This window comes from Conger conger, chromosome 4 (genome assembly GCF_963514075.1).
Source record: "Conger conger chromosome 4, fConCon1.1, whole genome shotgun sequence".
Lineage (NCBI taxonomy): Eukaryota > Metazoa > Chordata > Actinopteri > Anguilliformes > Congridae > Conger > Conger conger.
The window spans coordinates 30,900,949-30,927,336 of record NC_083763.1 but is presented as its reverse complement, the minus strand read 5'-3'; the positions used below and the strand labels follow the sequence as shown (position 1 = coordinate 30,927,336).

Sequence of the window (26,388 nt, the reverse complement as noted above, 5' to 3'; positions counted from 1 at the left end):
TCAGTAGGCCGTGCCATTACATTTACATTACATTACATTAATGGCATTTGGCAGACACTCTTATCCAGAGTGACGTACAGTTGATTAGACTAAGCAGGAGACAATCCTCCCCTGGAGCAATGCAGGGTTAAGGGCCTTGCTCAAGGGCCCAACGGCTGTGCGGATCTTATTGTGGCTACACCGGGGATCGAACCATCGACCCAGTCATTTACCTTAATCACTATGCTACAGGCCACCCCTTCATGCCATCACAGTGCAACAGTCTGACCGTACACACACAGGTAGCATTTTAGCTCTGAATGCGGATTTGAGTGTTGGTGCTTGAGCTCTTCTCTGTATATTTAGCATGGCCACCCTGCTGAAAAAGACAACTCAAGCTAGGTTTTGAAACAGCAGATAGATTTTGACCAGATCAAGCTATGTTTGCTGGTAGCTGGCATTTCAAGCTGGTCATAGCTAGATTGTGCATCAGGGCAGGGAATATCCCAGCTCACCCTCAGGAAAATACTACATCAACAGCTGTCTGCTGAAATCTGACATTTTCCATCCGGATGATGAAGACATGATACCTTCGACATCCATTATACTGAAGAACAGTGCAGTTGGTCATCAGTTGATCTTTCTTGCATTGTTGCAATGTTAACACAGCTCCAGCACTTGCTGTAATATGATCTCTAGTTTCTGCTGATTTCCCTCAGCTTTGGTGTCATAGTAAAGTAGACATAGCAGTCAGTGCCACCAGTGCTTTGCTTTTTTTGCCAATAGGCTACAGATGGCACCAAGGTAAGCTACCCACAGACATGGAGAGCTGGCAGCTATCTGCTAAAACAGCAGTGATACAGATACCTTTGCACCATCTCCTGGTAATATGCCCTCAAAGACACTGCAAATATTTTAGGTCCCATTAAAAAAACTACAAGGTCCATTAATGAAGTGTTATGGTGCCGCATGTCTTATTTCACTAAAGTGGCGTGTTGCAACCCAGAGGTGAGATGACCAGGAACAGAATAACCAAGACACTCACCATAACACTGGCCAGCTGAGGTCTTAAACACCCCTTGGGTCACTACATGTCTGAGATGGATATCTTCATTCAGTCTCTGTTTGATTCCTCTACATCAAACAGCCCCTTGGTCTTTTCTTGATTACAATACAGTACACCATTACTGTACAGTACTACCCAGACCTTTAATCATCCATCAAAGTCTTGCGATCATGCTCAGGTGGAACAAAAAACAGAAATTTAGATCAGGGTTGCCTACTCCTGCATAGGAGATCAATGTGATCTCAGAGTCTGTTACTTCGGGAAAAATATTATTGCTTCATGCAAAAATAAAAATCTTGAAAATAAAATGTTACAGTAATAATAGAAGGAATAAAATGCATCACACCATGCAGATCTGACATTTCCATTCACAGCACATTCCTTTTTATGTGTTGTTCACCTCCGCTGTGAGTCATCCAAACCATAAAGACTACCATTACACCTTTGATGGAAAAAAACAAGTCTTTTTTATAAAAATAAAAAAGTTCCTTTTAAGGTATAAAAAAAGATATTCTGAATCATGGCATTATGGGCCAGATGTGCATACATAAAGAAGAAGAGCGTACAGTATGTTGGTGCTTTGGCAGTCTACCTGAAATTACTTACTAAGGCTACGCAATCAGCAAAGATGACTGCCTACTAATCGCAGGCTTAAAGGCACAGTTAAAAACTCCTTTAATGCACTGAAGCTCTTCACTGGATGTGGGGATATTGATGTATGTTTTGGTGTCACATAAGAACATATTCAGCATTATGCATACTCTGATATTACAGCTTTGGCAGTAGTTTGATGGAGATGCAAGATAGTGAAATGTGAGACTTTTACCGGTATAGCATGGGAAAGTTTTGCGGGAGGTCCCAGGATGTCTTATTTCTCCCAGAAGAGTAATTATTTGTATGGTTGGGTGTTTGTCACAGAAGTAGCAGGAGATCTCGTAGATTTTTTTGTCAGTTCTATGTCTTTCCCCATTTTCAGTGCTTTCTGTGATCGTCTTGGATCTTTGAGGCCTATGTCTTTTGCACCCTGCTCTGTAGAGACAGAGTCATTTCAGGCAGTGAATTCAACGGAATACACAATCAGCCACACCGAGCACCTTATTAAAAACAGCACCAAATGTTTTCATAGACACCCCCATTGCACTGTCCAATCCATGCTGATGTAAATAGATGGACGTTTATTACACCTACTTAGTCATGCAATTATCTAATCAACCAATTGTGTGGCAGCAGTGCAATGCATACAGTCATGTAGATACGGGTCAGGAGCTTCAGTTAATCAACCATTAGTATGGGGAAAAGGAATCTTAAAAGAATCTAAGTGACTTTGACCTTTGAATGCTTGTTGGTGGCAGACAAGGTGGTTTGAGTATCTCAGAAACTGTTCATCTCCTGGAATTTTCAAAATCCAATACAAAATCCATTGAGCAGCAGTTCTGCAGACATAAATGCCTTGTTAATGAGAGACAGAAGAGAATGGCCAGACTGGTCAAAGCTGACAGGAAGGTGTCAGTAACTCAAATAACCACACATTACAACAGTAGTATGCAGAAGAGCATCTCTGAACACAAAACACATCATAACTCTAAGTGGATACAACAGTAGAAGTCTAAACAATAAGTCTAATAAATGCCTAATGAAGTGCTCAGTGAGTGTATACTATCTCTGCACATTATTTGCGCAATCCTGCACAGCATTAAGCAGAGAAGCACACCTTGTGATGGCACGATGGCATGCATACTGTGCTTCCAGCCCCGTAAGACTGTTCGATACATACAGTAAGACGCATGTTTCTGGGGCAGAAACTAGTTGCAATAGGCTGAGTACATCTGGCCCTCTGTGTTCTATTTGCATTCATGCTAATACTTCAGCAAATTGGTCAAATTTTGAGCCAATTAACCCCCTTGTACTATTACAGGTGTTAATGGAATAGGAATGCTCGGTAATATCGTCGATAACAAAAAGAACAACACCATTCTTACAGCCTGAATAAAAGTGCAAATGTATGATTGACATTGTAGTCCACCAATTACTGCTTAGAAATGGTTGCTATGACGACATCCAGCTCCGATTCTGACCGCAACATCATTATAGTTGATAGCAACTTTAGCATGTTGCAAAGGTTGTTTTGTAGGCGGTTAGGGTTTGCCGAACTTGTAAAACAGACACATTATCCAGAAAGCCTGAATGGGGGGATGTGTTATTTTTTTCCATTCCCCAAGCCAAAGACAAACTGGGAAAAGTGTTTGTTGTGGATAAGACTTTGAAGATGACCACAATCGCAGCTGCATCAACACTGATTAACACTGGTCGGGTGTGCACTCTTCTCTAACCAAAAAAATAAAGCCAATCCAAATGGGGGAAAAAATCTAAATGGGGCTCTGTGCAAATAATATTCACTTCCACACAGTTTGGTGGTTTCTGGGTCTGCAATAAATCTATTTATATCAACATGGATTAGACAGAGCAATAGGTGTCAATGAAAACATTTGGTGCTGTTAATTTGGTGATTTGGCGGCTTTAAACACCCTTGGCCACTTTTTATCTCTAATGCTGGCATATTTTGGCCAGGTTAACAAAATACATGTGTTTGTTAGATAAATATATGAGTGTACAGTTGAACCTTTTAGATATAAATCACATATTTTTATTCCAGGACACGTTTGCCTTTGGTAATCTCTGGAGGGCTTCAGCCAAAACATGATAAACAGCGAGGCTGACTTGGCTCAGTCCTGCGAACAGCAGTCAGTGGCCCTAATGTGGGTTATTTCATGACTAATGGGAAGAAATTTACCTTCGTATCAATTCAGTCAGAGGTCTAATTAATCCAGTGGTTAGATTACCCGCAATTAATTACTCCTGCCTCTCAGGTGTGATTTCTCACAATCTGTTTTATGCGGCATTCAAGACACCACTGCTGTGAACCTACTGTGTTATGCTGCGTTTGAGCTGTGTAGTAGCTTAGTGATATTAAATATGCCCTATGCTGAGATAATGCAGTATTGTGAAATAACTCTTTTAAATCCAGCTCAACTCAATTACAAGATGAGAGGTTTTGCTCATCTAAACATTTAACAGTAGTATGCAGAAGAGCATCTGTGAACACAAAACACATCATAACTCTAAGTGGATACAGCAGTAGAAGTCTGAACAATAAATCTAATAAGATGAGAGGTTTTGCTCATCTAAACATTGAACCGAAAGCTTTTTGTCGCTACAGTTTCACAGACCTCCAGGCAGTGTGAGGTTTTTGTAAGAGTGGCAGGTCCTTGGTTAATAGTATTGCAGTAGAACAGTCTTTATGGTGCAGCTTAATGCTATAGTGGAACATGCAGAGTGTCTTTCTTCATTTCCATCAGTTCCATTCAAGAACATAATTATGATAATAAGAACAGTACATTCAGCTCATCTGAGTTTATCATTTTGCCCAAGTCTAGATTGGGGACGTAGGTTCTTTAGGCTTTTTTTCTGTGTTTCGGGACTTAAATCATTTATTGAAATCAGCGATTGGCTAAAGAGTCCCCATACTTTGTTTTCAAAGACCTAAACTGGTAACATATTGGAAGGAATTCACAAAAGCCTGCAGATGCTGAGACCCTCAAGGAGATTGACACCCAAGGAAGCCGGTATCATAGATGTGAAGTATGAAAGCTCCCAGACAAAGACCAATTTTTCCCAACAAAGAACCCTTGAACTAGATAGGAAAAAAAGGGTTCCTCTTGGAACCATTTTCTTTCTAAGAGTGTACACTTCTGCACTGAGACCTAAGGAGAGAAATTGGAAATTGGCCCTTACCAGCTGCTGACCCCTTGGGCCCCACCCGGCGTACTGCAGCTGAACATTCCGCACTTCTGGTGGATTCAGGTTCCAGGTCTCCCTGCAGGCAGCAGAATGCACACAACGCCATCTTATGCATACTTTTTTACATACATCAAACTGCTGAACACAACGCCATGATACACAAAGGAGACTTTTTTACACACATCACACTGCTGAACACAATGCCATGATACACACAGGAGACTTTTTTTACACACATCACACTGCTGAACACAACGCCATGATACACACAGGAGACTTTTTTACACACATCACACTGCTGAACACAACGCCATGATACACACAGGAGACTTTTTTACACACATCAAACTGCTGAACACAACGCCATGATACACACAGGAGGCTTTTTTACACACATCAAAGTGTGCTGAACACAAGGCCAGCTTACATACGCTAGAATTTCTTACACACATCAAACTGTGCGGGACACAAGACCAGATTACACACAGGAGACTTTTTTACACACAGCTAAAGCTGTGCTCAACACAAGGCCAGGTTACATACAGGAGACTTTTTTACACATCTAAAACGGTGCTGAACACAAGGCCAGGTTACACACAGGGCTGGCTTACAGTCCCTCTGCTGGCACAGGGTGGAATGATTGTGAGTCAATCGGTGATGTGCCTACACAAGCACGCACACACTGTAAAGATGTGGCTGTCAGTTTAAAAACAGATCCAGGAGGGGAAAAAAGATATTCTCTTTCAAGTTTATCACATCAATACTTGGCTGTACATTCTGCTGAAGGGGAAACCAGCAGTTTCCCCAACCGGTAATACAGACCTCCGTTCATCATTCAAATTTAAGTGACAATATAGCGCAGAACAAGAGGGACCCCACAAAGTGGGGGAAATGTGTTTTTGTGTGTGTGCGAAAAAAGTAAGGTCACAACCATTCCACCTGTAATGCAAAAGTCATCCACTAGATGGAAGCAGAGACAGTCCTAGCAGGGCAGAGCTTATTTCAGGTTTATTCATCCACACGTAAATCAATAAGCACCTTTTTACGATAACAACATAATGAGCTGAAGCAGTGAAAGAGAAATCTAACAATAAAGTGATAAACTGTAAAAACACAAACACTAAAGTGCTTCTGCGGCTTAGTTTTTACTAATTTAATCGAAGCATAATTCACAGATACACAGAAACACACAAAAAATAGTGTCCTCTCGAAAGGACAATTACTTACGGAGTTTCCAGGCTGCAGATGATGTAGGACGCTGTGAAAGAGTGCTGATAGACCTGAAACAGAAGAGATATTTCACAGTGAAATTCACGCTAATAACCTGTTTAAAATGAGAACCATCGAGAATGGTTGCAACAGGCGGCATCCAACATGCGCACAAATGAGGTACTCTACTCATGGTGACTTCATGGTCATTCAGACAAATGAACTATTTCAGAAAGGTTTAAAATGGAGTATTTGCAGTCCTGCAGTTGCAACCTCTCCCTCCCCCACACCCCGCACCCACCCCTCAGATGATGACAGCAGGTAGAAATGATGTCATCAGTCAGGATGAGAAGTACTTTCAACACTTCACTGCACCACAATGCCCCAAGGCCTTTTTTTGAAGGCCGTTTTACCAATACATTTATTCCAGGGAGTGTCCAATAATATCCCAAAATGGCCGATGTGGGTACAGGGTTTTCGCCCAGCACTAACACACCTGATTGAACTTATCAAAGTCTTGATTGACAACCACATAGTTGAATAGTTAATCAGTTGAATCAGTATCTTAGTGCTGGGCGAAAACAAAAACCTGCATCCACGCGGGTTCTTTTCAGATAAGATTGGACACCCCTGATTTATTCAAACGTCTGCTATGACTGTGATCCTCCTGTCTGCTATGGGGATTAGGCCTGCCAGTCACGGCCCCGTTGAGGTCCATATCCGGCGTCACGCAGTCCGTACCCCTCCTGCTTTCACCTTTTCAGAGTCAGCACTCACCTGAGCATTGCCATGTTTCGGCAGACAAGCCTATTTTTATTTTTGAACACACGCACTGCAGAATAACTGGAAAATGTGCTGTGCTTTCTGAAACGAGGCAGGTGGGGGGGTTACAGGTTTGGAACAGAGCCCGGAGTAGAGAGACGAGCTTCAAAAGTCTGACTTCACACATCAGCGCTGATAAGCAGCGAAGTCCAGCCTGAGGCTGCTCAAAATGGACCAAAACTACAATTCCCATGAGCACCCCTGGGACTGAGGGACAAGCAGAAGAAGCAGGAGACAGATCCAGTACTCTTCAAAAAATTTTTTTTGGAGCAACTGTTTACTGAAGAAAACGAGACGATGACATCGTAACCGCAGGAAGCACACACTGTTCAGATAGCCCACTTTTTTTTTTTGGAAAATTATGAAACTATTATCTATACTATATTTCCTGATAAATCTGGCCTCAATCATCTGACAAGTGGTTTAGCGGACGCTAATATCCGGGGCACGTCTAAAAATGTCCTCCTCTGTAACCAATTCGCACAGCCTGGAGCGACTGAGCTACTGTGAATTGCCCCTTGCAATGCTACGGCGAGCTCCGTCCTCCGTAAACATCACTACTGCCCCATGTCAGCAAGTCGGTCTCGTTTTAGTGTCCCTAGAAAAGTTTTTACTGTTCCCGTCACCATGGGCTCTCCTCTGTAACCGACCGCCCCCTCCACCCCCACGCTCAGTCCCCATGTCCCCGTGATTACTCTCAGCCCCGCGTTGTGTCCCACACAGCCGCATGAAATATTGCTTGTCACGCCGGCAATTTGAAAGAAAAAAAGGCGAATAAATGAAGGGCTCTCACAGGGACGACGTTGTAGGCTAGCAGCACATGCTTCATGTCGGGGGACACGTCATACTTGCTGGCCTTGTACATATCCTGTGGTAGGGAGGGAGGGATAGAGAGAGAGAAAGAGAGAGAGTGTGTGAGAGAGAGAGGGGGAGGGAGAGAGATGACACCTTAAACCATGCATAAGATTTTCATTAATATAGTTCTTAAATGACTGCGTTTGACAGATTGCTTCCTACAAAATGCGCGCACAAAACCATTCATCTTGCCTCAATACATTGATTTCAGACAAACACAATGTTGTGTGTCGCCGTCCTGGCCATTCCCAGCTTGGTACCTCATTTTGCAGAGTGGTCCCTGGATGGCCTATGCAAAATGCTAACAAGTGTTAGAATAAACGCTTACCACAGCGTACTTTATCCTTGACTACAAACAGTGAAATAATCAGATATTACGTTCATTTTGCTTCCTACGTGCTTATGTTGGTCAACATCAGCAAGGTCAACAGTAATGTTATTCTGTGAATCATATAAACTACAGCTAATCCGATCTCAATGGATGTAAACTCATGCCATGTCAGTACCCTAAGGCACAAGATAATGGTTATATATACAGGTTATACCCATTAGTTCAACGTTTTTACATGAAAACTTTTGAAAACATATAGTTTTTTTACAATTCCATATTCCTAAACATGAATTTATGGTCAAAGATCTTACAAATTTTTTTTGCTCCACCAGAACCTTCATCTCCTCCGTCTCTACGTATTGCACGACCACGTCTCCATTACGTCTGCGGTACAGCAGTCTGCTGCCTGCGAGAGGAACACAGTAATCAGGAACAGGGTTTGACAACGCCAAACAGGCCATGGGGTCAAATACATAATCATTTTGATGTTCAAATACTTTTCTACACTTTACTGAGCTTGTCTGGTGTATTGGAACCTATGAAATACTCTCAAAATGTGCAAACCCCACCTTCCGGTCCTCTGGGTTGGCTCAATCACACCAGGCAAGATCAATCGAGCACAGAAAGGTATTTAAATTACATATTTCACCCAGGTCTGAACCTAAACAATTACATATTTCACCCAGGTCTGAACCACAAGTGCTGTCCATCTGGACAGTGTGCTCAGTGATTCGCTGTGGGCAGTCCATCTGCAGGTCAGCGCCGAATCATACACGTGTTGCCAGGTGGCCCGAGATTCAGTCAGTGCCCTGAAAGTGCCACTCAACCCACACATATACAGCAAAACAGAAGCAAGGAAAATATAGGAGTGTGAAATATTTCAAACCACAAAAATGGTGGGTGTGTTATCAGCATGTGTTTTTGGTCAGCCTTGTAGAAAAACATGAAAATATGAAAACGGAGCATGTCATGAATGTGCATGTTCTTTCAGCCCACTTCAATGGCCAGTCCTGTTGAGTTAAATGCATACTGTAAATACTGGGAAAAATACTAGTGGTTACACAGTCAAAAATCACATTAAAGTGTTAGATATCCTCCTTTCTTGAAGTTTTCCAAATAAGAGGATTATAAGTGAAATCCTGAGGTCTGTCTAAAGCTAGAATCCCCTCCTAAAACAAGAATGTAAGTTATCATTACTTGATAGTTATGGAGACATGAGAAATTGGACATTCTCTTTTGGCCCTGGGAGAGGCATCCTTCAGGGGGCAGTGCAGTGAGGTTGCAATCCCTTCGGGATTTCCCCCTCGCGAAAGTGCAAAATCGCCGGAAACGGTCAGAGGAAAGAGACACAATAAAATGTTCAGTCTTTTTAATCCTTTATTTAACCAGGTGAGGTCCATTGAGAACTAGATGTTTCACTTTTTCAAGGATATCCTGTGGGAAATTCCAGAAAGAACAGTTACAAGAGGGGAGAACGAGAGAGTGATCAAGGTAAAGGCCCTGGAACATTCTTTTTGGGTTAAGAGCCTTGCTGAACAGTCTAATAGGAGTTCTTCCTTTTTCATTTAGGGACCAAACTTAATTCCTCCAGAAGCAAGTCAGCATCCCTATGTGCCCAGCAGAGGCTAAAACCAGTAACTCTACAGTTACCAGGCAAGCAACCGACCACTAGGCTACCCTGCCGCCCCGCTAGGCAACCTGGCCGCCCCATATGTTTTCCTAAAGGATTTACAGTGGAGTCAGTTAGTTCTTGGACAGTGACACATGTGTTGCTGTTTTGGCTCTATACTCTAGCACATTGACTTTTGAATAAAACAATTATGTTACGAAGTTAAAGACTTTTAGCTTTAATTTGAGGGTTTTTACATCCGTATTGGGTGAACAGTGTAGGATTTTTTGTCCCCCCGATTTTAGGGGACCAAATGTAATTGGACAAACTAAACACAAAATACTCTCAAATTCAAGCTGAAAGTCTGCACTTTAACCACACAGTTTTATTTTAACTGTTTATTTGTTTAACTGTTTCCTTGCTGGAGTACAGAGTAAACAACCAAAAATGTGTCACTGTCGAAATACTGACTGCTTTTACCGAGTATTTCTGTGTTTTCCCTTCCCCAGAAGAAAAGCTTTGCCCTTTAGATAGGAAATCCCATGGGTGGCACCTGCCCTTCCTCTCTCATGTTCAAACCCTGCTGATTCCTCCTCCCTGCAGCTGAGGGTCATCTGAATATGGGTTTTGCATTGGCATGCAACGCCTGCCTCCCGCCAAATAACAAATAATGGGATTGGAAATGGGAAGTAACACAAGTCCTGTCACAGTGGCAGACGCATGAAGTCCAAATACTACAAGAAAACAAGGTTTTGGATGGCCCTTTGATGCTGAACCAAATGGGTTGCGGAATAGTGATCGGACACCAGATCAATAAGAAAAATTACCTCTTTGCAAAGAACCAACGGCGCATGGGCAATGAGTCCTCAGATTACCTTTCTGGTGGCACTGGAAGGCCTCAGTGTTCTTGTTTGTCACATATATATAGCCAGATTGTTCAAATTGATGTTTACTTTCCTCAGTGAAAAGTGGCCTTTGCTTCCATTTTGCTCTTTTCATTTCGGAATAGTAGTCATCAAAACAATTGTTGGCAATAATGTGGGTGTCTCCTGCAAGCCACCTCTACCTGATATTCCACTACTCATTCTATACTACCACTTTCATGAAGGCCATTGTCATTTATTCACACCGCTGTATACTGTAGTAACAATTTTCTGTGAGATGTAGATAATATGCTGAATTAAAAAATACAAACAACAACTCAAACTCATGATGCCCTACCACTCTGGGGTACAGAATCTTCAGCCCCCATGGCATTTTCCTTCCCTCAGTGAGAGATCAGTTCATGAGAAATCAGACATTTTCTCTTCCTCCTAGGAGAGGAATCCAAGCAAGGCAATGCACCAAGGTTGCAATCCCTGTCCTGGTAGTGGACCCTCTCGGGAAAATGAAAAATCGAAGGAAAGGGCGGTAGGGGAGTAAAAGAGTAAAATGTTCAGTTTAAAGTCAATGTTTTATCCTTTATTTAATCAGGGGTGGTCCATTGAGACCATGTTTTACTTTTTCAAGGACAGCCTAGGAGAAATTCCAGAGAGAACAGTTGCAAGTGGGGACAGCAAGAGAGAAAAATATAAAGTTTTGGCTAAGGGCCTTGCTCAAGGGTCCAACAGCAAAGTTCTTTCTTTTTCATCTAGGGACCCAACTTCATTCCTCCAGGTGAAAGTCAGCATCCCTATGTGCCCAGCAGGGGCTAGACCAGCAAGCGGTTACCAGTCAAGCAACCTACCACTAGGCTGCCCTGCTACCCCGCTAGGCTAGGCTCAACTCAGGATCTGTCAAACTCATGATACCCCAAAGCTCTGGGGTACAGCATCTTCCTCCCCCTACAAATCCGCCCATGGCAGTTTCCTTCTCTCAGTGACACCTGGAAGGCAGCTGCTGCCTCTAAGACTGCAAACAGCAGGTCAGCCAGTGGGTTCACCTCAGAAAAGCACATATTATGCATACATACTTCTTTGCAGGCAGTTGTTAAAATGTATTTTGATCAAATCTAGCAGTTACTGAGCTAGCTAGTTTGCTAATCTGCAGCTGTTACTTCTCTAGTTCTAAATGCTGCTGCCTTCCAGGTGTCACTGAGGGAAGGAAGGCTACAATTCCCCTGGCTCCTCTCTCTTTACCCTTCTGCCTCTGTGGTCTCCTGTGTGTGTTCTACTGCACACTCCCTACCTGTCCATGTCTTTGTTCTTTGCCTCAGTATCACATGCTGCGGCTGTACCTGCTTCTGTAGATTCTGCAAGACATAGCATCCAGACTTGTTCTCCAACTCTGTTGACACTACCCCCACAGCTGGCTTTAAAACAGTGAACAGACCCCCGCTCTTGCCAAACCTCACCCCCTCTCTCTTGCCGATCATACCTCTCCTGTGAAATCTGAGCTTCACCCTCTGTTTGTCTGTCTCATGTTGTAAGTCTTATGCATTCTGTGACAGTGACTTTCAGAAATGACTGACAAATGAAGTTATGAATGGAAGCATTGAAGACAGAGGACAACAGTAAATGACAATGAAAGATTAATCAAGATGGCCGTGAAAGCAGTGAAACTGACAAAACGATACCGGTGATAATTATGTCATATCAGTGACACATGATGATGAAGATGAATATGATGAAGGTGATGCCTATAATGATTATCTTGATGATGATGATGATGATGATCAGTTATTATGACGAAATGTATGTCTTCACTTTGCTTAATTGACCCTATTCTACTGAGCACATTCATTTGACATCTTTTTTTAAATTTTGGGCAATTTTGACTCTCCAATTAACCTAAAATGCAGGTCTACTTCTACTTCTACCCACCTTCTAACAACCTCCCCCCAAATACAAACTCATGCTCCCTCTTCACTACGCACCCCTGGTGGGCAGGGATGCCGACTTGCTTCAAGAGGAATGAAGATGGGTCCCTAAATGAAAAAGAAAGAGCTCCATCATTGGGCCCTTGAGCAAGGCCCTTCACCCAAATACTGCTCCAAAAACTGCTTCCCACTTCTCTCACTCTCAACTTGCAACTGTTCTCTCTAGCATTTATCCCAGGGTGCCCTTGGAAAAGAGAAACATGTTTTCAATGGACCTTTGTCAAATAAAGGAAACAAAAAAAAAAACTACCTCCTGTCCCAATCCCCCTTCCCCCCTTCTCTCTCTCCCCAACCGGCACGCTCCTTCCAACAGTATACATTAGCCTCCACTTTCCTCTCCTACATGTCCTTCCCATTGTAGAACCATCTGTTCGTTTGGCGAAAATCTCCCTCTGACAACGCCTCGCACACACCACTGCACAAAGGCTATTCAATTAATCTCTATTTAGCGTGGTAATCCATATGGTGCTCTGATCGACGGGCCGACGGTTTGATCTGCTTAGCAGCCCCGTAACATTGGCCCCGCACCACGTTACAGCTGATCCCGGCACGCCCCGGAGTGCCACCGTTCAGCACCATTAGCTCTTGTGGTGTCATACCGGAGAACAGCTTTTATTGTTCTGGGGGTTTTGTGTTGTTCACAGAATGATTATGGAAGTAATAATTTGCTATTTAGCTGATGGGTTTATCCAAGGCAACTTACAGCATGGATGGTGCAGTGGGTAGCAGTGCCACCTCACAGCAAGGAGGTCCTGGGTTTGAATCCCAGTCGGCAGTGGCCTCTCTGTGTGGAGTTTGCATGTTCTCCCTGTGTTCACGTGGGTTTCCTCAGGGTACTCCGGTTTCCTCCCACAGTCCAAAGACATGCAGGATAGGCTGATTGGAGAGTCTAAATTGGTGTTGGTATGAGTGTATGAGTGTGTGAGTGAATGGTGTGTGTGCCCTGCGATGAACTGGTGACCTGTCAATAGTGTATTCCTGCCTTTCGCCCAATGAATGCTGGGATAGGCTCCAGCACCCCTAAGCGGGTTAGGATAATGAATGAATGAATGCATGAACTAGTTGATTGGACTAAGCAGGGAACAATCCCCCTTGGAGGAATGCAGGGCTAAAGGCCTTTTTCAAGGGCCCGATAGCTGTGTGGATGTTATTGTGGCTACACCGGGGCTTGAACCACTAACCTTCCGTCAACAGTCATTTCTGTTCACGCCGCATTAGCTGACGTTCATGGCAAACAGAAAAAAGTTTGAATGCGTTTGCTCGCGTTTACGATCTTGAACGCACCCTTGATCACACTATGACAAGATACTAGTGAAGTAGTTCTATCCTATCTACAGTAGGAACAAGTTCACACAACAGTCTCGTGCACAAGAGAGAAGTGAGGAAAATAGAAGCAGGCAGTCATTTTTACTAATCTAAAAGGAAGGAAGCAGGGAGGAACTGGCCGATCACAAAAGTGTAAACTTTATGCATTTTTAGAAGCAATTCCAGATTTGAGCGGAAACCAACGCGATGCAATTTGGTTGTTTTGTTTCATGGAACACATATGTTTCTTGAAGGTGCAGGTTGCAACTGTCTATATTTAACAATTTGTCTACACGTATCAATTCTACTGTTCTACTGCAGGAGGAAACTCTTCAGAGGTATTCAATAAGTGAGTTTGTGTACCTCCTACAAATTCATGTTTTGTCTCCTTAAAAAGAGACTAAAATAATGAATCCTTTGATAGCATTATCATTGTGCTCAGTCCTGCTTCTAACAATACAAAGGAACTAACAGGGTGACATTGGCTCAGGCGGTAAGAGCAGTTGTCTGGCAGTCGGAAGGTTGCCGGTTTGATCCCACCCTGGGTGTGTCGAAGTGTCCCTGAGCAAGACACCTAACCCATAAATGCTCCTCATATGATAGGTGTGAGGGTGTGTATGAATGGATGAATGATAAGCATCAATTGTACAGCACTTTGGATAAAGGTGCTATATTAACGCCTTCTTCAAGCCGTCTCGTCTCATGCTCGTGACCGTGATTCCGAGGCGCTCCAAGGGTGCTTTTGTGCACGATCCACCTTGGCAATTACCAGAAATCAAACCCCGGTCCTCGGTGTGCAACTGCAGCGAACTGCAACCGCAAGTCCGCAGCATCTGCCACCACAGCTCTACAGCTCTGAGATTTCTAATACACAACTGGCACCCTAACACGTAATGTAAGCTATTACCAAAACATTTCCTCTTCTACATGGAAAAGTTGAATATAGAAGGCATGTAGGTCCGTCTCCTATTCACCCGTGACTGGAAAACACATTATTCACAAACACCAAGGGAATCAAGGAATTCTGCGAATGCACATACAGGTGGCTCCTTGTCGGAGGAATAGGATGTTATTAGAATGGATGGAACAAGAGGAAAAGTCAGTAAGCAGGATAAATCTGTGAAAGAAACTGACACTCACACAGGGTTCTGCCTCAGGGAACATTTGATTTGCTTCTATCACAGTTTAGCTTTTTTACCGCCACAAGTTCCCCCCTTTGGTAACGGTAACAGCTGAGGTTTGATTCCTTACTTTTGGTGAATGTAGGCCCTTGTGAAGTCCGGATTGAGATGCCTCTCCCTCAGATACATAAAGAGGCTTCTTAAATGGCACACTGAAGGAATTACAGCTCCACATTGCTACAAAATCAAGGAGCTATCCCCCACATGGCATCACCACCCTAAATCTCAGCTGCCCTCTGGCACAGGTGAGCTATAAAAAGGAAATGGGATCATAAAAAATTCACTGAAGCTTTAATTAGGGCTCCACACACACACACACACACACACACACACACACATGCGTGGTGCACATCCAACCGCACACACACATTCAAACTTTTTCAGTGAATTGCAACACTGCCAATATCCAATAAATAAATCAGAATTTTGCCACAACTCAAGGTTAAATAAATCAACAGAAGTTACTCTGTTCAGGTTGTATGAGACCAAACAAAAATTGAGCCAATTAAATCCCAACTAGAGGGTTTGGGAGATGAATTGTCATTTACAGTTATAATGATCCAGGTTGTCATTGATTCTCATTAACCACCTTTCCAAAGGGAGTTGAGGACACATCTCCTGTGACCCCCAGAATCTACACCCATGAGCATAACTATTTTTCATTGCTTTCATATTCCACATTATAGACATTTTGAGCTGTGGTCCTAATTATTGGCACGAATACTTCATCCCCAGTGGACAGAACCCTCTAATTCAAAGGCAGCTGTCTGAGCAAATGGAGAGTGAAATTTGCAGCCGTACGTGCTAAAAAGAGAAATCTGGAGCCTCGTAGTAAACTCATGGCTGGGTAGTGTGTGTGTGTGTGTGTGTGTGTGTGTGTGTGTGTGTGTGTGCATCCGTGTGTGTGTAAGTGTAATGCCCACACTCTACCACTTACCATCCAAATTCACACATTATATAGGCTCCAGGCATGGTTTAAGTAATGCATGACATATTTAATGTTTTATTGCAGGGGTTTGCTTGTTATTTACTGTCAGGGTTGAAGTCAAACTTGTCGAAACTGATGCGAATCGGTTATTTAAAGGTCCAGCGTGCTCATCAATTTTATTTATGTCTGAGGATTTCTCATGGTCTTCTGGAAATAATAATAAGGCAAATCGGTGCTGTCCATAACACTTCACAATTGATAGATTAAATATTTTTTGGTTTTAATGACTACATGTCCTCGTTAATTATACATGGCCAGAGGTGGGTAGAGTACCCCAAAGCTGTACACAAATTATAATTACTCAAGTAAGAGTAAATGTTGTCATCCAAGAGTAAGAGTAAGAAAGTATCTACTGAAAAAGTACTGAGTTACATTACATTACAAAGCATTTAGCAGACGCTCGTATCCAGAGCGACATACAACGAAGTGCAGATTGAACACAGGGACAAGTGTGAAGAGGACCCAAGAGGACATTACGGCTCTGAGTCCTTGCATGACCGTACAGATACAATCGGAACCCTTGAAGAATATATCAACTTACGAACTAGCATACGGTTAGCAGCTAGAATACCCCAAGTACAACAATACAATATCTAATACAATACAACACAACAATATTTATATATAACTATATATAAATATACAAGGCTAATCATGGTGGTGAGGTAGGGGAGAAAGGTGCAGCCTGAAGAGATGAGTCTTTAGTCTGCGTTTGAAAGTGGTCAGAGACTCTGCCGTTCTTACATCTACAGGAAGGTCATTCTACCACCATGGGGCCAGAACAGACAGCAGTCGTGAGCAAGAAGTGCAGGTGTGGCGAGGGGGAGGTGCCAGGCGTCCCGAAGTAGTGGAACGGAGGGGTCTTGCTGGTGTACACGTCTTGATAAGTGATTGAATATATAAAGGGGCGAGCCATAACAGGCAGCCAGTAGAGGTTGCTGAGCAGGGGGGTTAAGTTACTTTAGGCTATAGGATTTGATTTAATATTCAATAGAACAAGAAGTACAATAGCTACAGAAGTGCAGAATCACAGCCTGATATAGTGTAGCTATAGCAAGATCAAAATAATTAAATTGTCCACAATATATAGCAATGTGCAAATTAAAACAAGGCCTAAATAAAATACCATCATAATAAAACAATACACAACAATCTTTATCCAACATAAGCCACGACAAACACTATTATACCAGATAATTTGTAGTATTAAAGCCCATTCACTTATATACAGACTGAATGAGGAAAATTATTAATAAAAATCACTCCTTTTTATTAATATTATGCTGTTTTCCAGCCAATTGTGTCAGCAACTGGAATTCCATGGAGTCTTCAAGGTCTAACGTGAAGTTATCCCAGAGGACAACACATTTAGTGCCAGGAAATTATAATTTTAATATGAGGCAGACTGGGGCTGCATTCGGAATGTCTCACTCATTCACTATACACTGAATAGGGAAATCTACACACTGTAGAGCACAGGATTGGGATTCAGAAGACCATTTTTGAAAAAAAGGAGACCATTTTGAACACAACAGATTCTGAGCAGGTTACTTAGCAATGCGAAAAGCTTGCTGGGCAGCTCCCTGCTGTAAACTCCTGCTATGCCAGCTTTACCAGCTGGAAAAAAATCTAAATAAGGTAGCTTGTCTGAGCTTAACTTATTTAAAGTTGCTTCCTCCTGCATTTTGACTAGTTTCATAAACATAGACTGCATATGTGATGTTTCTCACCTTGGCTTTTATCTGAAAGTAGTAAAGATTACATTCAGTGCTAGTGACTACCTTTGAAGTTGAAAAGAATAATATAAATGAAAAAACAATGCAATACATAGGCTACATATGTGATATTTCTCACCTTGGCTTTTATCTGGAAGTAGTAAAGATTACATTAATGCTAGTGACTACCTTTGAAGTTGAAAATAATTATATAAATGAAAAAGCAAGGCAATACAGTTAGCAAGAAACATGCTGGTTAGCCAAGGGATGTGTCAAAAAACTAGCTAGCTGTTTACACTAATCCAAGGTATTTCTTTTTACTATATTTTTTACAAGAATCAAGTAACTACATACACAAATCCAATATATGACGGCGTGCAGCACTCACTGAGTACTTTCTAAGTACACCTACTTATTCATGCAATTATCTAATCAGCCGATTGTGTGGCAGCTGTGCAAGGCATAAAATCGTGCAGACATGGGTCAGGAGCTTACATTTACATTACATTTTTGTCATTTGGCAGACACTTTTAATCCAAAGTGATTTACAAGTGCATAGGTTCTTCCACAAGTCAAAGCATCACATCCATAACTAGGAAAATACACATGGAATGCTGTTCTAAACATATAGTCGTCATCATAATTGCAATGATTTTTAATTTTTTAATTTTTGGGTTAGACAAGGAGGATAGGGATATCAGAAAGGGGTGGAGGGGGAATCAGGAGGGAGGACTAAGGTAGAGTTTGACAAGGTGTGTTTTGAGTCTGCGTCGAAATAGGGGGAGGGATTCTGCTGTCCTGACAGTGGTAGGCAAGTCATTCCACCACTGAGGAACCAGAACGGAAAACAGGCGTGAACGAGCAGCTCGACGCCAGGTGCACGTAGAGAGGGAACCATAAGGCGACCAGAGCTGGCAGACCGGAGTGGTCTAGCTGGGGAGTAGGGAGTGATCAAGGATTGTATGTAAGGTGGGGCAGTCCCCTTAGCAGCCTGAAATGCCAACACTAGGGCCTTGAAACGGATGCGTGCGGCAATAGGAAGCCAGTGGAAGCCAATGAGAAGCGGGGTGACATGAGCCGACCTGGGCTGACTGGTGATCAGGCGGGCTGCAGTATTCTGGACCAGCTGGAGGGGCTTGATGGCACATGCTGGGAGACCGGCTAGGAGGGAGTTGCAGTAATCCAGGCAGGAAATGACAAGCGCCTGGACTAGGAGCTGGGTGGCTTTCTCCATCAGGAGATGACGGATACGACGTATATTATACAGAAAGAACCTGCAGGTTCTGGCAGTGGAGGATACTTGTGGACCAGGGTGAGGCAGTTATAAAGAGTCACCCCAAGATTCTTTGCTGTACGGGAGGAGGAAACTACAAAGTCCTCAACAGTCAGTGAGAGCTTCAGTTAATGTCCAAATCAACTCTGAATGTGGGAAAAAATGTGATCTAAGTGACGTTGACCGTGGAATGATCGTTGGTGCCAGGCAGGGTGGTTTGAATATTTCAGAAACTGCTAATCTCCTGGGATTTTCACATACAACAGTCTCTAGTGTTTGCAGAGAATGGTGTGAAAAACAAAAAACATCCAGTGAGCAGCAGTTCTGTGGGCAGAAACGCCTTGTTAATGAGAGAGGTCCGATAAGAATGGCCAGACTGGTCAAAGCTGGCAGGAAGGTGACAGTAACACAAATAACCACACAATACAACAGTAGTATGCAGAAGAGCATCTCTGAACACACAACACTTCAAACCTCTAAGTGGATAGGCTACAGCAGCAGAAGACTTAATATGTCTAAAAAATAAGTTACCTAATAAAATGCTCACTGAGTGTATACTTGGGAGCCTTATGTTGCTGGAAGGTCCATTTGCGAACAAGTTAAAAATACTTGGTGGAGGTTTTTGGGGGAATGAGGTTTTTCTGGAAAAATGTATTGGTACTTGGTACAGGAGATCTTAACAAGGGCCTCAGGATCCTAGACTGTGAAACAATCTCCCAAAAATAGAGCACTGTCATATTTCACAAGAACAAGGCATGAGGCTCTTCTCAACATAAGCTTGAGAGTAAGTATATACTAGGTATGAGATTTAAATGAATCCAGTAGTTACAAATATACTATATATAAGTTTTACCCTTTTTCATCTCTATTTTGGAATTTCCAATCTTGCTCACACTGAAACAACTCATTAGCAATCCACGAGAGTGCAGGCAAGTACATGCTCTCTTTAGACACAAATGATACCAGCTGCATCGTCTCATCACACCAGTTTGCACATTGGGCTCACACAGACATAAATTATAGAGAGACACTTCACCTGCGGCTCAACATATGAACTTGCAAGTGCATGATCGCCAGCAGTGGCCACCAATCTCTGCCAACTGAAGCCCTCCAATCCTTGTGCTACACCAGAGCCAACTGTAAGTCAATGGGGACTTTTCAACTCTGTTGGGTGTTGGCCACAGACAAAGCACTTTAAAACTATACTTTTTTCATGTTTTATGTTTGTTTGTTTGTTTGTTTGTTTTTAATCAATTTTTGCGTTGAAATGACGAACAACGTTCCCAGAATGAATTCTGCCAATTAGGCAATTTTAGACTGCAAGGGCAATGTGTTCCTAAGTATTTTTCATTTGGTAGAGCTAATTGTTTTCTGTAATCTATTAACAGCATGATGTTGATGTAATGGCACAATGATTTTACTATAACCCTACTTGCTGTTAAGGTTTAACAAGAGTGCATGCAGTATGTTAGTCACGGATGCCTTCTTGGCAAATTCCTTCTGATATCCAGATACTATACTGAGTGTTTGTAAGCAGTCAGTTGGAACTGTCCCAACCTCTGAACTGAGTGTTTGCAAAGCTTCCATTTGAGCTCTCCTTCCTGTTATTGAAAAAAAATCCACGACAAGACACAACACTTCAATTTACTCAGTCTCTTGAGCTGCACAAAGACTCACTGAATCTCACCAAGTAGTCCATTTTTATTAATATTGTTGATTAAGGAATTCATTTTGTCTCAAAATGAAGGTCACAGCATGCATGCTGTAGTTAATTGAACAAAAGGCTTATGGTCTGCCTTGAATGAACTCATATTGTTACTGAAAAATGGAGTGTGTGTCTATTATTGGCAGGCTTGGCCCCTCACACTGCCTGCTCCATGGACCCACTTGGTTGCGTGTTAATATCATGCTCTTAAGAGGGCCCCCGGCTATTTATAAGTAATCTCTAATCTTTATGCGACTGAAATCTACTTATTATTCCGGTTCATTTGCCCCAAGCTTGTGTCTCTAGGCTACATCTTTAATTGTGTCCACTGCTTACAGTGTTCCCTTGAGCAGCACGAAACGCAGTGGGGTCTCTCATTCTGTCTCTGCATTAAGCTTTTAAGAGCCTTCCTAATCAGTAGCTGCAGAGCATGCAAAGTGTCTGTCTTCTGCAATAACATGGAGTGAACTTGTACTCATAATTATGTACTGGTATGGGGGAACGGGGGGGGTGCATTTAACCTAACTGAATCTATGTCTGCAACAGTGTTCTTTTCCTGGTTTTCATATCTAAAAACATTTGCAAAGAGCAGTGACGTAGGTTTTAAAAAATTTTTTGCCCAATTCCCCTTCCCCCTCCACCACCTGTGGTTAGCTCTGTATGTTAACCTAAAAGCAACGTCATCAGTTAATTATGCAAAAACATACATCATACAGCCTGAAAAAACAGTTAGACCCTAAAACATGCATACTCCTACACTTCTACTAAAACTGCAATTGTTTTACTTGGATCAGTATGGAACATAAATCGAAAGTTGCAGGATGATACGAAAAGCTCAAAAACAAAATGAATATGTGTGTGGGCTTTTAAATATGAGTAATCCTGACCATAACATGACATAACATAATATACATATATGATGAGAACAGGCCATTCAGCCCAGCAATGCTCGTTCCTTCAAAGTGAATGCATCTCTCCCAATTCTTCAATAGGTTAGCAGTTACAAAAATGATGAAAATATGGAACGTCCTTGGACTGGATACAAATATCAATGGGCTGTTATGGGACAATGGGGACTTATTGAACAGCAACTGCATTGTCCTTAAATAAGAGGAACCATATTTAAGGAGGACATCCGCGTTCTAAAGCCACAGACAAATTAAATAAACATTTTTTTTTAATGTAAAAAAACAAGCTACATTTTTAAATCAGGCATTAAAGATTAAGAAAAAACTACCAGCAGATTAAAAGTTGTTTATTCTGAGTGTCCTATGTCCTGTTTTATGATGTATTGCCTAATCCACATGATTTTTTAAAGATTCCAGCCTTCAAACCCAAGCAGCCTTCTACAACACTGAGCTAGTCGTACAGATGCAAGTAATATTGCAACCAGTTGTGCAATATTTAAGGAACATTCAATCAGGCTGTTTATTAAGAGCGTTAACGCGCAAAGCTCCCTCTTCCGTGGCTTGTTATTTATTGCTTTACAGCTTTCCTCGAGGAAGATGTGTGCAGCGGTTTCACCGATAACATTAAGTCTGGCAGAAGCCCTTTTCTTCTGGCCTCCCTGTACAGTGGGACTGGCACAAACTTGCCTCGCCTAGTCATAATTGAGCATTTTCACACTCGGCTCTGGGGAACCGCCAGAGACCGGGAGCCAGGACAGACTGTGTGAATATGCTAATGCAGACCACCTCAGGGGGCTGCCAGGCTGTCTCGCCATTTGCAGACGTACTTCCTGAATAATTTGTTCTTTAAACTATGATTAATGAATTAAGTGACGATAACTGTGAGGCCCTGTCTTTGCGGTCACATAGGACATGAAAATTATTCCAAGACTTCAGTGGCCCCTGAAATCAAATTTTAAAGGAAGTCCGTCTGCAAATTACGGTGCTAGGAAGTTGACAGATCTCTGGACTAAACTAACTCTGAGAGAAATTATTGGAAAAATCTACAGCGTTCCAAAACAGTGCAGTCTCTAGGCCTACATGCAAAATGTGATGCCAAATGTCTGCCAGGGTGATGACATCCAGTGAACTCATTAAAAGATGCCCACAATTAAAGACCATTGGGGTAAGCCATGAAACCATATCATGATACAGAACATACAGAGTCCATCAGTGGCTTCCTCAAGGTTAAAAGACACTTGCATCTGTTTGCATTATGTAATTTAGTAAGTCTCTTGTGTACACTGCTTGTTTTTAAGTGTGAATCTGTGAGTCCACATGGACTCAGGATAAACAAGCGATAACATCAATATGAAGGCAGTCACCTGCTTCCGATATAGTTAATTAATTTGCTTTGCTGTTGTGTGCAATTGAAGAACCTTAATTTGTCTCCTTGATTTTGATGACCTGAAAGGTAGAACATTACTGACTGAATAGGCCACATTGGGGGCAGCTGTTTTGCTTGCTGACTTGATTTAAACAGGAAGCCCTCCCAGAAGACCTCTAAGAACAGATATATGCACCTGTGTGACTGCCAGGAAGATTTATAAACGGTACAGTTATATGGCTACAAATGTAACATAACACTGCACGCTATGCTAGAGGCAATGTATTCCTTTGTACTTCACTGAAAAAAGGATGTTTGTTGCATTTCCAATGGTTTAGCTTGTACTCAGGGGCAGCTTACCAGACAAGCATTTGTCCCCAGTGTAGACCATTGACCTTAAAAGGGCATTCATTGCAATGGGAATGCCACATAATTCCACTGTCCAGAGTTCAGATGAAGAGACACTATTAATACATAGAGGTGCATTACTTGCCATGTGGAGAGATGGGTTCTGGTGCGGAAGACCAGACAAGGTTGTTTAAAAGCAGGAGTTGCCATGGAAACAGTGTTAGTGCCGGCTGGGGGCCACGGCTGTGGTGTTATTTGATGTCTGGGTTAGTTGTGTGGGAAAGTAAAGGGGCTTTCAGGTACATGGTCAATTTCCTGTGGGTGGGGTCCATTGCTCTAGGTTCCGTGCAGTGAGTGATTTAGCAATGTGCTAAACAGAGCCAAAAGAACAGAAATTGTTCCACTGTCCGAATGCTTACGGACTGCACTACCTTGTGGTACTTCCTGTTGTGTATGTCCACAAGGGGGTGAAAGACGGGCACAAAGTCAAGGTATGGTAACATTCCAAGATAGAAATTGATGGATATTGACAAAAGCAGCACTGGTTAAAATGTATGTAAATTTAATCTTTTCCACTTTGCCCCACTTTTGCTCACTGAGTTTATATTTTTGTCCAGACACATGAATGATCAGAAAAGCTTATTTTTCTATTAAAACATGGAAAGAAAATGATGTTTTATTCACAAATGTGAGAGTATGTTTTTATAAAGCATTCCCAAAGTATCCAAAAAGCTCTCTGAAAAGGATTACTCACCCTAATGCTTTCTAACCAACCTGCATCAGATTTAAAATGGAACTTTTATTCAAAACTGTTAACCAGAGCCACGTTAGCCAGTGACCTTACATGTTTATCTATAGCAAGTCCAAATCCTGTGATTGTGCACGTGTATTCATTCATGTATATTCATTCTGCTATGCGAACGCAGTCATATTTGGTAACCGTCCGTCACCTGAATGTGACATATTATTATATAGTTGGAGAGGGTAGGAACAAGAAGCTTACTGTGTTTACCAAGTAAATACCAAGTAATCATAAATCAAAGGCGCATGCACCAAATTGAGTAGTATAAATTGATGCCCTTAAAACACCATATATGGAATGTAGTTTTTTAGCGATAGTCGAAAAAAGAAATGATAAAAAATGCTTTAAACTGTATACATTTTTCTAAACACTCAATAGTGCATATTTTTGTTATTTAAATGTATTGGTACATACTGATGTTCATATCACGTCTATCTTAACAAGTACTCCAGGATCTGTAGAATTATTTATGTGGATAGGGTTAACCAGTATTATTATCACATCACATCATCAAAAACTGATTGGCTATGCACCAGTAGACAAAAAGGTCATTAAGAAATTATATAATATTTTGAAACAGGGAGCATGTTAGATTTCCTCATATAAGGCATACTGTATATAATAAATTACTTATTCAAATGTTCATTTCAACAATTAGATTTTTCTTCTATTCAAGGAATATTTCAATACTAGTTTCTTATGGGAATAGAACAGTGATTACACAGCAGGTTAACTGGGGGATGATGAGTTTCTTAAATTAGGTGACAATCCCAGGAATAAAACATGCATTTTCCAATTTTTTACATCCATTTTCAAACACCTTTAGATGTACCTGTGTCACCCTAAAATACTGACTCAGCAGAAAACAGAACAATTAAGACACATTATGCTAAAGTGGAGAATGGACTGACCGCTCGAATGAACAAACAGCTCATTATCGCTTCATTATTGGCAGTTCTCTCCAAGGGACGAAACGATCGATGATCCTAGACTGAATTTGATAATAGAGATACCACTTCAGTCACACCATGGAGGATGCTAATTGAATGTGTTTGGTGCTGCCTGCAGACTGAAATCCCTCAGGCTGACCCCACCTGACACTGGACCAGCAATCAAAATGGCAGGACCAATCCTTTTCAGAGACTTTCCGTCCCCTTCACTGTATCATAAGGCCATGCAGCTGCACCTCACAGCTCACTGGCAGCAATTTTAGGATACTTCAGCTAAACAAAGTTGAGAGGGGTGTCACAGTCCATGTTTTAGGTTTTGAGGAAGAAAAAAAGGCCAGAGCATGGGTTTGATTATTCCTCAGTGAGGATTGTTCCTGCATGCCGGTCACGTTTTTCACGTCTGCTGTCTTTTGTTTGCCAGACATTGTCTGTCTGGTCTCGGTTCGCCATTCCCGCTGGGCGCACTTGATTCAGGTCAACTGGCAGCCATGAGAAAACGGGCACGAAATCACAAACATGAGCTGGAATGCCCTGCCCATGATCTTCTGCTGCTGTATCTCATTAGTGAATCGTACAAATTGGTGGCTCGTCTGACATGCAATTTACAACTAATTTAGAAAAACCCTTGAAAGACAGATGAATGGGGTAATTACACTATTTAACTCTGCTATAACCGCTATCTGCATAAAATTTTTACACACCGGTGCTGTTTGATATTCATTTGTCTTTGGCCTAGGATATGGTACATGCTGAAGTGAGAGGCCTTCTGGAATGGCTTCCAGCTTCATGGAGACACTGGCTAATGACGCATACTTTTCCTGGTCAGCCAATCATGTGGTAGCAACTAAATATATACCAGCATGCAGACATGGTCAAGAGGTTCAGCTGTTTTTTAGACCAAATTTCAGAATGGGGAAGATCTCAGTTACTTTGACCGTGGGATGATTGTTGGCGCTAGACAGTTCGGTTTCAGTGTCTCAGAAACTGCTGATCTCCTGGGATTTTCATGCACAACAGCAAATAGCCACACATTACAACAGTGATATGCAGAAGAGCACACAATGCGTCAAACCTCTAAGGGGATAAGCTACAACAGCAGAAGACCAACTAAGAACCAACTTCTTGAGACGGGTGCGTGGGGGTTGGACCCAAAATGCACAACTCAGAAACAATAGTTAGATAAAGTCCCGTCAGGGCTTTATTCGAGACGAATCCCAGGAGTGTAGTCAAAACAAGCAAAGTCCATACACGTAGATCCAGCCAAACAAACGATAAACAAACAAAAAGCACAGTGCCGAGGGAAGAGGCAAACTCGTAGTCG

General features: G+C 42.1%; 1 protein-coding gene across 3 annotated transcripts in view; it reads right to left on the bottom strand.

Moving 5' to 3' along the window:
* The window catches only part of dpp6a (dipeptidyl-peptidase 6a), a 301,074-nt gene that overhangs the window by 46,756 nt on the left and 227,930 nt on the right, over positions 1-26,388 (bottom strand). For all 3 annotated transcript variants that reach the window (XM_061239158.1, XM_061239159.1, XM_061239157.1), the window contains 4 exons: positions 8,372-8,466; positions 7,668-7,742; positions 6,071-6,123; positions 4,838-4,919 (listed from right to left, as the gene is read on the bottom strand). In XM_061239158.1, coding sequence (XP_061095142.1) covers positions 4,838-4,919; positions 6,071-6,123; positions 7,668-7,742; positions 8,372-8,466 — 305 coding nt within the window. The remainder of the gene's footprint in view (positions 1-4,837; positions 4,920-6,070; positions 6,124-7,667; positions 7,743-8,371; positions 8,467-26,388) is intronic.